General features: G+C 44.0%; 1 protein-coding gene across 3 annotated transcripts in view; it reads left to right on the top strand.

The window, feature by feature from the left end:
* Positions 1 to 17,094, top strand: part of spg11 (SPG11 vesicle trafficking associated, spatacsin) — a 147,659-nt gene that overhangs the window by 14,165 nt on the left and 116,400 nt on the right. For all 3 annotated transcript variants that reach the window (XM_085968394.1, XM_085968393.1, XM_085968395.1), the window contains exons 7-9: positions 2,345 to 2,490; positions 9,985 to 10,120; positions 12,439 to 12,594. In XM_085968394.1, coding sequence (XP_085824520.1) covers positions 2,345 to 2,490; positions 9,985 to 10,120; positions 12,439 to 12,594 — 438 coding nt within the window. The remainder of the gene's footprint in view (positions 1 to 2,344; positions 2,491 to 9,984; positions 10,121 to 12,438; positions 12,595 to 17,094) is intronic.

Genomic DNA, 17,094 nt, shown 5'->3' with positions numbered 1-17,094 from the left:
TACGCTTTCGATGATGGTTTTTAAAATAAATATTTGTATGGTGTCTATCACATCTGCCAGAAATGTCTCCAAGCGCTTCACACAATACAATGAGTTACTGTTTCTTCTTTGTTGGCAAAGCACAGGAGCCATTCTGTGCCAGCAGTGTCCCATGGATAGCTATGAGATGAATGATGTTTATATCGGTGGTGGTAGCTGAGGGGGGACTATTGGTTAAAATACCGAGACAACGCCCTGCTCCTCCCAGAATATCCCATAAAACTATCCGAACGATGCGGGCAGGCAGCCGGGATCTCAGTTTAACATCTTAACCGAAGGATACTCAATCTTAACCCCTTCGCTGCTCAAACCTCTGCATAAAGGATCACAGTTGACTCTGGAATGGAATAATTGGCATTTCAGCATTCACTGCAGTCCTAATCTTTGGATGCGTATGCAGCGAACGGTAAAGTTCACAAGAACAGACTTAATTATTTGTGCACTAATACGGTAAGTGCGATGTGAATGCACACAGCACCAGGCAGGACCTGAACTGTTCTCAGTGGATTGAGCTGAAGTTGTGCAGGGAAAGATATTTGGGATGAGTACATGTCCATTTATCATAGAATCATAGAATGGTACAGCACAGAGGAGGCCATTAGGCCCATTGTGTCTGTGCTGGCTGTTTGAAAGAGCTCTCCAATTAGTCCCACTCCCCGGCCCTTTCCGTGTAGCCCTGCAAAATGTCTCCTTTGCTCTTCATTGTTTGGATTGTGCACTCAAAGTACCTGCTGTATCTTTTTCTGGGAGGAGGGGAAGAGTGCATCACAAATGTCAGTTTCTTTCTGTTAATGGAAGTATCAGCTTCGATTTTGTACTTGAATCTCTGGAGTGGGACTTGAACCCACAACTTTCTGATTCAGAGGAGAGAGTGCTGCCCACTGAGCCACGGCTGACATTAAATTGGACGGCTGCTGTTTTCTATAGCTTATGAAAGGTTTCTGCTCGTAGAGTTTTTTCACTTGTGCCAGAAACATTTTCAAAACCGAGGAATCTGCTTTCTCTACATGCTTGGTGTCGACCTTATTGTGAAGCACTTTGAGATGTTTTTCGGCAGATGAAGAGTGCTGCATAAATGCAAGGTGTTGTTGCTGTTGTCAATCATGATGCTGCCATTGAGGTGCTGACATCTCCCCCTTAGGCCAATGCTGTTCTTTTTCACCCTCCTGAGGGAAGAAAGTTCCAACAATTGGACAGAGTCGATCAAGATCCGGGTCTCCATTTCCAGCAATTTACTTTTATAATTGAATCTTTCCTGAAGCTCACATTAAAATGGATGATAGACGAATCACTGCGAGGCACTGCAGCTTGGCCTTTGACTAAACACAAAGTCCAGATTGTTTAAAAGGCCAATGTAGTGACGCTACAATCCTATAATAAATAGGAACTGCATGTCTGGGCTAATGAAATGTATCGTTTCAAAGAAGAAATGTTCTATTCATAATTGGAAATAATAGCATCATTTAATGACTTTGTATTAAGCATACTGCCCCACTGAACTTGTGTGTGGCCATGCTGCATTGTTTTTAATACAGTAATCGGATGTGTATCCCAATCCAATAAGGAAAGAACTACATTTCATAACTAATTCTATCTGAATTTTAAAAAAAAGTGGGATTTGAATGTCGGATTTGTGACGTTCATTATTTTGTTTCTCTCTTTCTGCCCTCCTCTCCTGGAGTGCTGACGTACAAGGCTTTAGTTCCATGGACACGAACAGTCCAAGTAACAATTTTTCCTAAATAACAACAGAAAATGCAGGAAAAACTCGGCAGGCCTGGCAACATCCGTGGAGAGAGAAGTAGAGTCAACGTTTCAGGTCGAAACCCTTCGTCAAGACTATTTTTCCTATCTGTGCCTTGACGGTCGTGTAGACAGGTTATTTGCCTGTGGGTAACATTAGAAACCAGACCGATCTTGTCCTCGCCCAAGGTGCACCGATGCACACTTTCAGCAGAATAGCAATTGGGAGTGGAGATTTTGGCTGTCCCTGCCCCCCAGCCCATGGTCCTGCGGTTAAGTACACACAACTATTGCCCTCACCGGTTGACAAACTGAAAATCGACCCTGGGACCTTGCTGACCTCTCTGGCTCAGTACCGTGCAGTGCATTTACCAACTGAATCATTTGTGAAGTTTAGTAAGTTTTCCATTTGACAAATGAATCTTAATAATTAGCACATTCTGACTTACAAAAGGGCTTCAAAGATTTTTTTTTTTTTAATCTTTGAAGCCCTTTTGTAATAAATATCTCAAAGTACGCAGTAAACATGATTCACTTGCTGCTGTTTCTTTATTTGGTTTAGACGCTGGCCTTTCCATGGTGGTGTTTGGTTTTTCTCAAGAAGACCTGTTGAATCGTCTAATGATTTATGGGAAAGCAGGCACTGTCGACTCATTGTGCCATCTCAATAATTGGAATCGCTGTTCAATTCCCATCCACGCATTAGAGGTAAGGGCGCTGGGGAGACTGCGACAGAATTAAGAAAAATGAAAAGCTTGCATTCTTAATACATTTTTCGCTAAATTCCAACATAAAGATGTTTGTCGGGCACTGTTTAGAGAAGTGTGCATGTTAATCCAACAACAACTTGCATTTATACAGCGCCTTTAATGCAGTAAAATGTACCAAGGCGCTTCACAGGAGCGATTATCAAACAAAATTTGACACCCTGCCACATAAGGAGATATTTGGACAGATGAACAAAAGCTTGGTCAAAAAGGCAGGTTTTGCAGAGCGTCTTAAACGAGGTCAGAGAGAGGTGGAGAGGTTTAGGGAGGGAATTCCTGAGTTTAGGGCCCAGGCAGCTGATGGCACAGCCGCCAATGGTGGAGCAATGGAAATTGGGGGTGTGCAACGAGCCAGAATTGGAGGAGTGCAGAGATCTCGGAGGGTTGTAGGGCTGGAGGAGGTTACAGTGACTGGGACGGGTGAGGCCATGGAGGGATTTGAAAACCAAAGATGAGAATTATAAAATCGAGGCGTTGCCGGATTGGGGGCCAATGTATGTCAGCGAGCACGGGTGAGGGGTGAACGGGACTTGGTGCGAGTTAGCAGAGTTTTGGATGAGCTCAAGTTTATGGAGGGCGTTGTGTTCATAGGTCTATAGCAGTTGATGCATGACTTACATTTCCTTCAGCCGCTATAGCCAATCTCACTGCAACTCCCTCCTTGGCTTCTCTGCCTTCAAAGGCCTTTCTGATTATGGTTTTGCCCCCAGAGTAAATGACTGCAAGGTGAGAGAGCTACCAACAGCCAGGCGAAGCTTTCCTCAGGCCACTGTTTACAGCAGAACCATAACTGTTTTCCTTCTTGCTCTATGTAGCAACATCGTAAATGTGGTCAATACCTCCCCCTTGATGTTGCTTGAAGTCTCTCCTGTTGAAAGGATTTATCAAATTCTCAACAGGTTATGTATGAAAATTGAGCATTTTGTTAACTAGTCACATCTGCAAACACTGCTTAATAACTTTTATTGAACATTATTTAACTGGGTTTTCATGAAACCTGTTGAGTGATGATCTTTTTACATCGCACTGGATTTACACCAAACTAATTACATGCATTCCTCTCGTGCAGTTCTGCCTGTTGATCAAAACTGGGGATTGACAAGTGTGGCACCTTGATTATTACTTGTCTTTTTTTCTTGGGAATAAGCACTGACGTCAAGTTGTCTGGGAACAGTGTAGACTACATTGTAACTGGGCTGAAAAAGTGAAGTCATGAACCCTGTAAGAAATATTGATCAAACATGCCGGTGACATTAATGTGTTTGGTTTGGTAAAGTTCTCCGCTATTTAGAGGAACCCATTTGATTTACAGTGGTGGCTTTAGACACTGTAGAAAGCTGCTTTTTGTGACCTTTAGCCTGCCTTTGCTCTCTAGAGGAATCGAAACTGCTTGAAAGGGATGCGACACCTCCTTACTCGTGACTTCCTGCAGCCATGGTTTTTGGTTCATTTTCATATTTGTATTTCTGCACTGTCCAAAACTTTTAATCATAATATTGTATGAGCATTTCCTATCTCTCAAACATTTTAAATGTTAAAATATCTCCTTATCCTGGTTACAGCCAGGTCCTTAACGGAAGGTCGAGATCGCCTCTGACATTGCCTGGCTTTACTATTGCTAGTATGGCCCCATCCTGCGGCTACCAGACTGAAAAGGAAGTGTGTTTGGGTGGGAGGGACACGGTGGGAAATACATTTAAAACTTTTTTGTATAAAAAGACTGGAGTGCAAATGTGTGCTGTAAACTCGCAGCCCTGCTGAATCTGCAATTTCTTTTTTTTAAAACATACACAGTGCAATAACACCACGCTGAAGCCTGAAACTCATGACTGTATCTGGACTGACGAGCTAATCTTGCAATCCCTTGACTGACATGAATCTTGCCATTCATGTGGAAATGACTTATGAAATAATACTGGGCGGCCTGCTGGTGGCGCTGTCCAGGGAGAGTATAAATACTCGGGTTCAAATCCGGCCTCGGGCGACTGTCTGTGTGGAGTTTGCACATTCTCCCTGTGTCTGCGTGGGTTTCCTCCGGGTGCTCCAGTTTCCTCCCACAGTCCAAAGATGTGCGGGTTAGGTTGATTTGGCTATGATAAATTGACCCTTAGTGTTAGGGGATTAAATACGTGGGGTTACGGGGATAGGGTGGGATATGTGTCAGTGCAGGCTCGATGGGCCGAAATGGCCTCTATCTGCACTGTGGGGATTCTGTGATTCTGTGACATTCTTTAACAGGAACTAGTGAAGGACACAACGAGATCTCCATGTTGAAAACCAGTTGATTAAAGCCTTGTTTAATACTCAGACCAAGTGTCTAGTACAGGAAACTCTTCCGGCACCGGTGTGTTGCCGGTAAATCAAAAATTTCGGATGACGGAGAGGGTTAGTTACCGAGGCTATTTTTAACAAAGAAAATTTTTTAAAAATCAAGAAATGTGCAGTATACAGAAATTGGGTACTCACCTACAGAATGTGTTAAATGGATGGTGGAAGATGCTTGATTAAGTACAGTACTGCCAGTTGGGTAATGCAATGTAATGACTACCAGCAGCGTGGGAGACACACAGTACCCCTGTAAAATGGCGGATCAGAAGAGACTCCCGGCAGCGCGGGAGAGTCAGACTCCCGTTATTGAGGTGTTCGGACTTCTGACAGCGCCAAGAAGCTGAGTAGTGGCAGTTTGGAGAACTACCCCTACTGACTAACTCGGCCACTGCGGGAGACTCGGACTCGGCAACATTGTCGGTTATTGAGGTGTTGTTTTTGGAGTGAGAATTTTGCCGGTTAACAGAGAATTCCGGATGTTTAGGTGCAGTTTAAACAAGAGTTTCCTGTAGTTTTCTTAGGTCACTGACTATGAATTGTATGCTTTGAAACGCCAGAGTCCAGTATGGAGCCACCTGTTCTCGCTACCCTGCCAGTAATGCCATATATGTGTGACTGGGTTGAGTGAATTCTGCCCATCTACTGTCTTTTTATATTCCCTGGTACTAGAAGGTGTAGGTCGACTGCTATGTTTGCCATTGTATTGGAGTTGGGAGGGAGGGGAGAAAAAAGGGTGAGGAAAATTGGTCAGGGTTTTCCACTCATTGACCTTTTCGATTCCTGCTGGGTGTCTGGTGATGACCGGGTTGGGCATAGCTGTGCTGCCCTTCATGGTAGATTAGCCACCTGAAGCTTTGCTGTCTAGGTTTGCAAATGAAGAGGTTTTTTTTGTTTGTTCCTGGCGAGGCGGGCATTTATTGCCCTTCCCTAATTGCCCTTGAGAAGGTGGTGGTGAGCTGTTGCCTTGTATCGCTGCAGTCCGTGTGGTGAAGGTGCTCCCACAGTGCTGTTAGGGAGGGAGTTCCAGGATTTTGACCCAGCAACGATGAAGGAATGGTGATATGTTTCCAAGTCAGTTGGAGGTGATGGTGTTCCCATGCGCCTGTCCGAGGTGGTGGAGGTCACGGGTTTGGGAGGTGCTGGTCTGATCCCGATACTGGAAAACTGCCAAGCTGTCCATGGAAGCAACCCTTGGCACAAGTCACTGCTTTCAGAAGCGGAAAGAAAAAGGGATGCCCTGGCCAACTTTGTAGGTGGGTTTAGTGATTCCCTCTGTGTTGGTCCATGGTGTAATTCTACTTCTGCAAAAACATCTGCAGAGCATCTGTGCTGGCCTGATGCCATTGTGTTAGTAAAATGGTGAAAACTTCCCTCCTTGTTTTATCAGGAAGAATTTGCACACATCATTAAATCGCATGCGACACTAGATTTTTCATTTTACTATAAAGAAACAGCCTCTTGGAATCTGATCTCCTCGCTATATTTATGAGCGAAGAGCCCCAGAATGTGTGAAGGGTACATTGCTTGGGAATGGAAAGAGTAATGAGGTCATGTGGATTAAGGGTGCAACTGCTGTTACTAGTCATTAAATAAGCGATCCGTGTTTAAGCTCCATTACCTTAATGTATCCTGCCCCTTCCATGACCCCGGTGGAATACTGCAAAGGAAAATGCCTCGTGTTCAAGTTCTTAACTGATCGAGTAATTTTAAAACATTTTGAATTTATTGGGCCTTTTTGCTTTTGTGCAAGAGTAAGAAAATGTGCAGTACACCTTGTAACTGTGGCTCCATTCGTATGGTCCCCACTGTGGAGTACTGCAAAGCCTGGCTGGCTGGGCTCCGAAAACATAGCGACTATTGCAATCCATTGTATAGGTCATATCTGTATATAGGTCGAACCCATGTTTTATTGCATAGTATTACATAGTATTTACAGCACAGAAACAGGCCATTCGGACCAACCAGTTCATGCTCCACACGAGCCTCCTTGCACCTTTCCTTATCGAACCCCATTAGGCTGGTGCCAGCTGCCTCGGCAAACCAATCTTGCAGCGGGGGCCTCAAACAGGCGATAGGCCCCTTATTTGCATATTCAAAGTACCTGCTTCAAGCATGGGCACTGGACAATGAGGTTTCTTGTCCTTTCCTGATATTACATAGAATTTATAACACAGACAGGCCAAATGCTGCTGGTGTTTATGCTGCACACGAGCCTCCTCCCTGGTCACTTTTAATCATTATTTTGCCGCACTGTGTAAGTTAACTCCTATTTGCTTGGTTGCTATTTTACAAACTGGTTTTATGGTGCACTTCTGATATTGTAATACACAGTAATTTGGAAATAAAAACACTCTCTTCACTGGAGTTAAGAATGTATGAAGCCGTAACATTTTGTATAATCCGTATCTTCCTAATTTGATTAACCCTTGAAGTCCAGAATGATACCCAGACTTCAAGGGTTAAGTTACGAGGAGAGATTACACAAACTAGGGTTCATTTCCCTGGAATTTAGAAGGTTAAGACGTGATCTGATCGAAGTTTTCAGGATATTAAGGGGAACAGATAGGGTCGATAGAGAAACTATTTCCACTGGTTGGGGATTCTAGGACTGGGGGCAGAGTCTAAAAATTAGAGCCAGACCTTTCAGGAGTGAAATTAGGAAACACTTCTACACACACAGGGTGGTAGAAGTTTGGAACTCTCTTCCTCAAACAGCAATTGATGCTAGATCAATTGTTAATTTTAAATTGGAGATTGATAGATTTCTGTTAACCAAAGGCATTAAGGGATATGGGCCAACGGTGGGTATATGGAGTTAGGTTGCAGATTAGCCATGATCTCATTGGCCTCCTCCTGTTCCTATGTAACAGGCTCGAGGGGCTGAATGGCCTCCTCCTGTTCCTAACTTTATGAAAAAGTCGGTAACAAAATTAAACATTGTTCTACTGTTTCACTTGGATATGCATTGCTGGGTATGCTCGAACATAGGAAGGAGGCCATTCAGCGCCTTGAGCCTGTTCGGCCATTCTTTTAATTCAGGGCTGATCTGTACCTCAATGCCATTTACCCGCCTTTGCTCCATATCCCTTGATACCCTTGCCTAACACAAATCTATCGATCTCCAGACTGAACATTTTAATTGGATCCTAGCATCCACTGGGTTTCCAAATTTTCATTACCATTTGTGTGGAAAGGTGCTCTCTGATTTCACTCCAAAATGGCTTCACTCTAATTTTGCATATACCCCTTGTTCCGGTTCCCCCGCCATCTGCGCTGCACACCCTCCAAGGCCAATATATCTTTCCTGGGATGGTTAATGAACAACAACTTGCATTTTATATACTGCCTTAAACATACAAAAATATTTCGAAGGACTTTACAGAGGGAAAAATAATAAATGGACGCTGAAACATGGTGCAAGAGTTGGGAGAGGCTATCGAAAGCATTATTGAAAATGCGTTTTGGGATGGCTTATCAAAGTGGAAAGAGCGGTGGAGGGGTTTAGGGAAGGCGTTCCAGAGTTTGAATCGAGGCGGCTGAAGGTTCTGCCACAAACAATGGGACCTAAAGGGCCACAGTCCGAGCACCAAAGTGTGTAGGAGGAGACGTAAGGCCTAAAGGAGGTTGGAAAGACTGGACATTCAATCCCAGTCTTCACTCCAGCGATGGAGGGGGCCAGGGATGTGGTAGTGCTCATGGGGGGCTGGTACCTGTATTACATTTGGGGAGAGCAGTGAACAAGATTAAAAGCTGTAACCTTTCATGAGTTTTCCCTCCCTCCTCCCCCAGAGGTTTTGCTAGAGTACCATCTCAGTACGGAATCAGTACCTGTGCTATTGTTGCTTAAAGCACTTAGCTCCTTTTATACTGTAATCACAGACCAAGCATCAGCAATTGCAGTAGGCACACAAAGTGCACTGAGTAACTAAAACCCTGGGAAAGCTTTCTGTAGAAACCTGCCCTGAGGAAGGTACTATAGCTGCATGCTCAGCCATGACCAGGGAGAGGGCTTTAAATTACTGTGCTTTTATTATCTTAGTAAAAGGTGTCCAGCTCACAGCTGGGAACATGACCATATGGCTTTTCACGAGGAAATGGGGGATGGGGAGGGAGAGTCTCTGTGCTTGGATGGGCTCAGGAGTGGGGAGAGGTGGCAGGAGGGAGTATCGGATTAGCTTCGCAGGAAATGTATAGGAGGCACTGTCAAGAACAGTGTAATAAAGAGGTAAGTTTAAAATTGATTGGTGTGATGGAAATTGTATGGCAGGAAATGCGTGCTATACGCAAGACATTTTTATGGTGACACTCCAGGGACTTGTGCACATAAAGCTAGGCTGACACTCCCAGTGTAGTGCTGAGGGAGTGCTGCACTGTAGGAGGTGCCGTCTTTCGGATGAGACGTTAAACTGAGGCCCCGTCTGCTCTCTCAGATGGACATAAACGATCTCTCGGCACTATTTCGAAGAAGAGCAGGGCAATAGTTATCCTTCAATCCACACAACAAAAACAGATTATCTGGTTATTATCACATTGCTGTTTGTGGGAGCTTGCTGTGTGCAAATTGGCTGCCGTGTTTCCCACATTACAACAGTGACTACACTTCAAAAGTGCTTCATTGGCTGTAAAGCGCTTTGAGATGTCCGATGGTTGTGAAAGGTGCTATATAAATGCAAATCTTTCTTTCTTTCTTAGACTGAAATATATAGAGAACTAGATTGTAGAACAGAGGACAATTGATGGAGGCGAGGAGCCCCTTAGCTCGAGAGATCCGGGGAAAGAGAGAATTGTAGTCGGAAACCGTGCTATAAGTCTTGATTTCAACGCGGGGAGGGAAGAGTGTAGGATGGCAAATCTGGAGCTCCGAAGGAACCAGAGTGGAAATTTAAGAGGAACAATATCAATAAAATGGAGCGACATAATTAATGGGAAGGGAAAGAAGTGCGAGGGCTTGGAGGTGGGAGAGGGGGTCGTCAATCAGATGACGACAAGCTCGATGACCATGTTTCATGAGGGCCCTGTCCAGTACGTGCTGGCCTATGATTAATGGGTGGCAATTACGTGACCTGTTGTTTTTTTTTTAAACATTTGTTTCACTTTAATATCCTAGGCCGGAATTGAGAACAGACAGCTGGACATGGTCGACTTTTTCCTAAAAAGCAAGGAAAACCTATTTTGTGCCTCAACAGGATTTTTGGTGCAGGAACATTCTGGAGCTGTGCCGACATCTTCGGTACAGTTAACAAGTAAGCAACCTGGATACTTGTGGCAAAGTACAAGCTGTTCAGCGAGTGTGGACAAAAATTGTACCATTTTAAAATATATGTCTCCGGTTTTTATTTTAATTCCATTTGTTACCTAACATACCTTGCTGCTCTTACTGCTTTTTGTTGGCTGTCACACAAAATACTTTGTTCCCCAGCAGTCGACTAGTTATTACTTAACTAAATTTGCCAAATCATTAATTACTCCTTGAGGATATTGTGCGACATTTACCTGCAGTAATTTTTAAATTAATTCATGGGATTTGGGCGTTGCTGGCAAGGCCAGCATTTATTTCCCATCCCTAATTGCCCTTGAGAAGGTGGTGGTGAGCCGCCGCCTTGAACCGCTGCAGTCCGTGTGGTGAAGGTGCTCCCACAGTGCTGTTAGGGAGGGAGTTCCAGGATTTTGACCCAGCGACAACGAAGGAACGGCCGATATATTTCCAAGTCCGGATGGTGTGTGACTTGGAGGTGGTGGTGTTCCCATGCGCCTGCTGCCCTTGCCCTTCTAGGTGGTGGCGGTTGCGGGTTTGGGAGGTGCTGTTGAAGAAGCCTTTGGCGAATTGCTGCAGTGCATCTTGTAGATGGTACATACTGCAGCCACAGTACGCCGGTGGTGGAGGGAGTGCATGCTTAAGGTGGTGGATGGGGTGCCAATCAAGTGGGCTGCTTTGTCCTGGATGGTGTCGAGCTTCTAGAGTGTTGGAGCTGCACCCATCCAGGCAAGTGGAGAGTATTCCATCACACTCCTGACTTGTGCCTTGAATTTGATATCTAGTAGCAAAAGAAGAGACCAAAAACAATGCAGTAAAAATTATGTATTTTTTAAGTGATTACATGGCAATAACTGCACGAAGGAGTTTAGTCATCTCTTTATAATCTGTGCAATCTCCAGCCTCGTAGTGTGATGATGACGAGAGGCCCCCCCCCCCCCCCCCCCCAATGATACTAGTGCCTTGTCATTCACTCCTGCATTTCTGGCGCTCTTTGGAAATCTGGAGAAAAACCTGAACAAGTAATCAGTTATGAAAGTTGCCACATATCACTTTTTTACTCTCCGATGCTGAGGTACCATAATTGTTGAATTCCTGACCACATCCTCATTATTATTTATTACGATTATTATTGTTGTGAGATTGCTGCACATCCTTGGCCTCAAGACCGTATGAATAACTGCTTCCGTCTGGGAATTAATAAAGAAATAAATACAAAAAATAAAAGTTTCTAAATTTGTAAATAAATATTAAGCGTTTATGAAACCAAAAGTGGGTGGATGGATGTAAGATACAGATCAGCCATGATCTAATTGAATTGCGGAACAGGCTCGAGGGGCTGAATGGCCTCCTCCTGTTCCTAATTTGGCCTCTCGGGCTCCCATTTATAAACAATGATTTGTTTTGTCTGCATTCTACTGTTTCACAGCACTGAATTTGCAGCATTGGGTTTCGTATCCTTGTACAAAAGGCAGTAAAATACACTCCGTCACAAGGTACAGTTGTGGACTTTTTTTTCTCCCCCTGGTATCTTTGGTTTTATCACTCGACTGTGGTATCCCTGCTCGTCAAATCGCCAAGTGTAAAACATGAAGCCCTGGCGATCAGAAGGCCCCCCCCCCCCCCCAAAGTTTTATTTGGGCGGGGTGGGGGGGGGGGTGGTTGTGCTGTGTCAGCCGATCTCCGCTGGGGCAGTGGGGTGATACAACTGGCCTCAATGATCCTCTGTTACGTGGGAGGAAATATCAGCCAGAGTTCCTGCTCCTGATTGCTGTCTGGCAACCTCTTTGTACTTGTGTAGCCATCAGGTGAGAACAGGCTGGACCTCAACTGTGATGCAACCATGGTCGAAAGGCCATGACACTCGCTATCTAGACTTGCACGTGAAGAATGCTGACTTGGATATGGTATTAGGGGGGGGTTTGTGAAACTACCCCAGCAAGGCCAGTCCCTCAGGGCAGCACGACAGAGAACAAAATTCTGCAGCCTTAAATTTTCTTAAAGAATTATGTATTTGCCTACAAACAGAATATATAATTGAACCGATTCAGGATTGTCTTCAAGCTGATAAAGATCTTGAGACGCAGATTTTGACAGTGCATCAGCAGAGTTTGAGCAGTTATTGATTCATCTAATTTTCCCCTCTCCCTTTCCCATTGCATTGGAAAATGCTGCTAGTTCGTTTTGCAATTGATCGCAACATGGAAATACACATGGTAGCAATGTTTATTAAGTGTTTCTCAGTAATGGTTAAGATGCAGATTCAGTGACAATTTGTTTTCTTTGTTCATTTCTCTCTTCATGCAGATGTTGAAGAAATTAAGCCAGCTCTAGATTTGTTGTGTTCAGCCATCAGGGAAAATGATTCTGAAACTCAGAGCAGGCAGTTCTCCGAGCAGCTTCTGAACCTTACGTTGACTTTTCTCAACAAACAACTGCAAGAGCTCCTCGTGCAGTCAGGAGGTGAGATGCCTTAATGAGGCTATGGATTATACTGATTACATTGCTGTTTGCAGTCATTCATGCCTATTACTCATTCAAATGGGGAAATAAAAAGTGACGTGTGCATTTTGTGATGTATTTATTTTTCTGCTGATGGTGTCTTAACATTTTTTTAAACAGTTGTTTGCCTCTGTTCTCCCAGCTCATGTTGCACCCTGTCTCATACTGTCCCACATCAGAGAGTTGACAGTCTCTAGCCACTGCCAGTGCTGCCCTGAGCTGTTGAGTGTGGCCATTGGTGTGATCTCAATAGGGAAGCGCTTAATAACTCACTGCATATGGGATTGTGGATTTGAACTTGCCCATACGCTGTTTCATAGTGTCAGATACTAACTGAGCTAAACACTGATTCATCAACGAGCCTAGTTTTTAACAACGGATCTGGCACCATAGTTTTCTTGTTGATGACTGGTTGGTTGATTCACTGAATTAGGATATAAATCTGCATTTTCCAACAAATAATTTCTTTGTTTCACGGGTTTAAAAACACAACTCCTCTTCGAGCTTTAAAATAGTTCTGAAATTTGATGATCACTTGCGTTTAAATAATTCCCTTTCATGTAGTAAAATGGTCCAAGGCGCTTCACAGGAGCGATATCGATCAACATTTGACTAATAACTATAGGACACTTATTAAAAGCCATTTTTGGAAAATATTACATTATTACAGTGAGTGGGGTGACGCATTTTGGCGTTTGTGTCTCAATATTAGGCAAATGTAGGGAAGTTTGCCAAATGCTTTATATTAATACAGATTGTGTTTTTATTAAAATTAATTTATTTCCTTTTTTATATTAACTATTCAGCTGGATGATTAACTGAATTGAACATGTAATGCAAGCAGGATGACTGAGGTCTAGCTCATTCTGAATAGGTGTTAGAAAGAGCAGCATAAATATTACCACAAGGCCGTAGGGCTCCTCTGTTGTCATAAAGTTAAGTTTGTGATTTATTGGAGTTGTCCAAATGCTGCTTTATATTATAAGTTACTGAAAGAGGTTTGGAGGTGGCTTTTTTTCATATTTTTTAGTTGCTTATGAAAACTGTAAATCAGAGCAACTGCAGCACGGAGGGTGACTTTTACAGCAAATCGTGCCTTTTCTTATCCTATTTTTCTGTCTTTTACATTTTTTTAAATACCTAATTCCTTTTAAATGACTATAGCACAAGTGAATATTGAAGCAGAAGCTAAAGAATTTCAAGCTCTAATAATAACCCTCTGTATGGAAAACAAATGTTGTCACTTCTCCCCCTTCCTTTGTTCTTCTGGGGACACTCCTAAATATATGTCTGCTTATTACTGATTGATTGCCAGCCAATGGAAACCCTGTACCCTCTTATAAAACCTTTCATATTTTTAAAAACTTCTATTTGGCTCTCTCCTTAACCTTTTATTTTCCAGTGGGGAAAAAGCCCCAATTTTTTGGAGCCCTTTTTTCAAAACTATAGTCTTTTCTTTCCCGGATTATTCTGGTGAATTTTCACTGTACATTTTCCATGGCTCTGATATCCTTCCTAAGGTGTACAGTTCTGGACATCCCAATACTCCAAACGATGGCCTAACCAATATCTTGGACAAACTTAACATTTTTCTTGCTTTTTGCTTTCAATACCCTATAAACTCAGAATTCAATTTGCCTTTTTTTATCTGCATGCCAGTCTGCCACAGAAACCCTTAGTCGTACTCGTCACTCCAGACAGATTATTCTATTGCACTCCTGCATGGCTGTTCATCCTGCAGCCTCTGTAATTGTCAGCTCATCCAAAACTCTGCTGCCAAGTCCCATCCTGCACCAAGCTCTGCTCGCCCATCACCTCTGTCCTCGCTGATTATACATTTGCTCCCGGACTCCCACTGCCTCAGATTTAAAATTCTTATACTTGTGTTTAAATCCTTCCATGGCCTTGCTTTGCCTTATCTCTGTAACCTCCTCCAGACCGACAATCCAGTCCCAAGCCTCTTGTGCATCTCTCCCTTCTTTACCCCATCACTGGCAGCCATGTTTTCAGTCTCTGGCCCCACGCCCTGGAATTCCCACCCTAGGCCTCTCCGTCTCCACCTCCTTTAAGACCCTCCTTTAAACCCAAGCTTTTGGTCCCTCCCCCTAATGTCTCCTTTGGTTTGGCATCCAGTTTATCCTTACAGCTCTGGTGGCTTGGGATGTTTTTCTACATTAAAGATGTTGTATAAATGCAGGTTTTGCTGTTGCTCCTCCTCCTCCATCATTCTAAGGCCTAGAAATTGGGTTGAGGCGCCAAGTTCGCCTGAGCGCAGGATTTAGCGCAGCGTTCGAGTCTTCAGCGATCGTCCGATATTCCGTTTCATTGCCCCTAGAGGGAGACGGCTCGAGGCGCTGAAACTGAATATCGCAGCGCCACACGCTGCGGCATGGCACGCTGCGGTACTGCAGGCCTTCCTCCCATTGTTAAGGGGGAGGGGCCTGCAACAGCGCGATCCCCGATCGCGAATGCCGGCAAAAGAGCCCGGCACCGAGGAGAAGTGCCGGGCTCTCGGGAAACAGCCGGCAATGCCGCGGGGTGGGGGGGGGGGGGGTCAGGAGGCCGGGGACGGAGGTGCTGGCAGGCGGCCGCCCCGCACCTCCACCTTAACTTGCGCCGCTGCCGGCACAGTAAGGCCCCGTGAACCGGGCGTGGGTAGCGAACGGCGCAACTGCGTCATTCGCAACCAAATATCGTGAACGGGGCGCGGATGGGGCGCTGCGCACACCGATGACGTCATCGGTGGCGGCGCAGCGCAAAAGGCTAACGCCACCATTATCACCCCAACTCAATATAGCGGGAGGCGCAGCTAGTGGCGCTACAGCCACTGCCTGCCTCTTTAGGCGCTAACAAGTGGCGCTACTCACCCAGTTTCTCCCCCTAAGAGTCTAATTTTTTACGGTATACTTTGTTTCACCATTCTTCCAAACATTTCAGATTTCTCTGCAGTGAACTTCCACTTAGCTGACCTTTCTATGGCCTCCTGCAATCTCCAGTATATTCTCTCATAATTTGTCATGCCCTCTAATTTAATATCGGCAAACTTCAATATCATTCCTTTTATGTCTACATACAAATCAATTATATAAACCGAAAGCAAGAGGCCCGAACAGTGATCTCTGGGCAACACCACAACCCACGTAATGTGAATCAAAAATCATCCGTCTAGCTTACTCTTTGTTTTCTGTCCCTTGGCCATTGCTTTCTCTGCAGCTACAGTTCCTTGAATATCATGCCTTAACCTTTTCAACAAGTCTCCAATATGGCACATTATCAAGTTAATTATGAAAATCCATATATAATCAGCATCCACTGCATTCCTTTTCTCTGCACACTCAATTATTTCTTGCAAAGTTTAATTAAATGAGTTGAGCAGCACCTACTATTTATAAATCTTTCTACTATTTATAAATACAGGCCCTTGTAATGTTCACTAATTTAATCACATATTATGGATTTAAAGACTAGCACAAACAAGCCAAGACTAACGAGGTATAAATTTCCCAGCTCATCCCTTTCCCCTCCCTTGAACAGCCCCAGTTTTGGTCCACGACCCCTTCACTACACTGAGCAGTATAGGTGTTAAACCCCTTTCTCACCACTGAGCACAATTTAACCCCCCCGCTGGCGGCCAACCCACCTACCAGATCCCAATCCCTTGCATCTCCGCCCCCACGGCCCAGTGGGTTACACCTCACCGGTCTCTTGCTTCATTTCCTCTGTTACCGTATCCCACCGACTGCATTTCTCATCCACGCCCTTCTCCCTCCAGCTGGATTTCCTTTTTCCTGATAGCTGGCTGATGTATGCCTCGATTTCCCTAGCCCTGAATTCCCCTTGGACAGCAGGCCTTCCTCTACCGCCTACAATCTTCTTCCTCCCCTCCCTACACCCCCATATTGGTTCCATTAATCCCCAACCTATAAAAAAATTCAAGCTGATCTTGACAAACAATGCCACAAGAAATTGACGCGAACTTTTTATATTTTTCATGGTCTTTTTATTATCCCCCTATATTTATCAAATGCCTTTTTAAATGTAAAGTTTGTACTAATGTCTCCATTTATCCATGGAACCCCAGCCTTTGATGCACCTCCTTTATCCCTAGTTGGAATGTATTTAATTGTTACCATCCACCTAGTATGTAAATAATTCCCACACCTAGTCTGATGTTTGCTCTGCCATTTCCCCCCACAAGTTAATGTTTGAGCTAGTTCCCCTTTCATCCCACTGAAATTAGCTAATATCCAGTCCATCTTTATCTTTTGATGACTTTTTCAATGTAAACTTAATAAGTTTTTCGTAACTATTTCCCAAGTGTACTTCTACCTTCAGGTCACATTATCTGGCACTGAATAATAATCACCTATGTATATAGTGAAGCATTTTGAAGATATTTAATGTACATAATATGTAGCACATGTGTCTTTTTAATTTAAAATATATATTTAAGTACCATTT

This window comes from Somniosus microcephalus, chromosome 27, assembly GCF_052327205.1.
Source record: "Somniosus microcephalus isolate GS21.2 chromosome 27, FLI_Smic_1.0, whole genome shotgun sequence".
NCBI classification, from domain to species: domain Eukaryota; kingdom Metazoa; phylum Chordata; class Chondrichthyes; order Squaliformes; family Somniosidae; genus Somniosus; species Somniosus microcephalus.
This window is presented reverse-complemented; position numbering and strand designations above follow the sequence as displayed.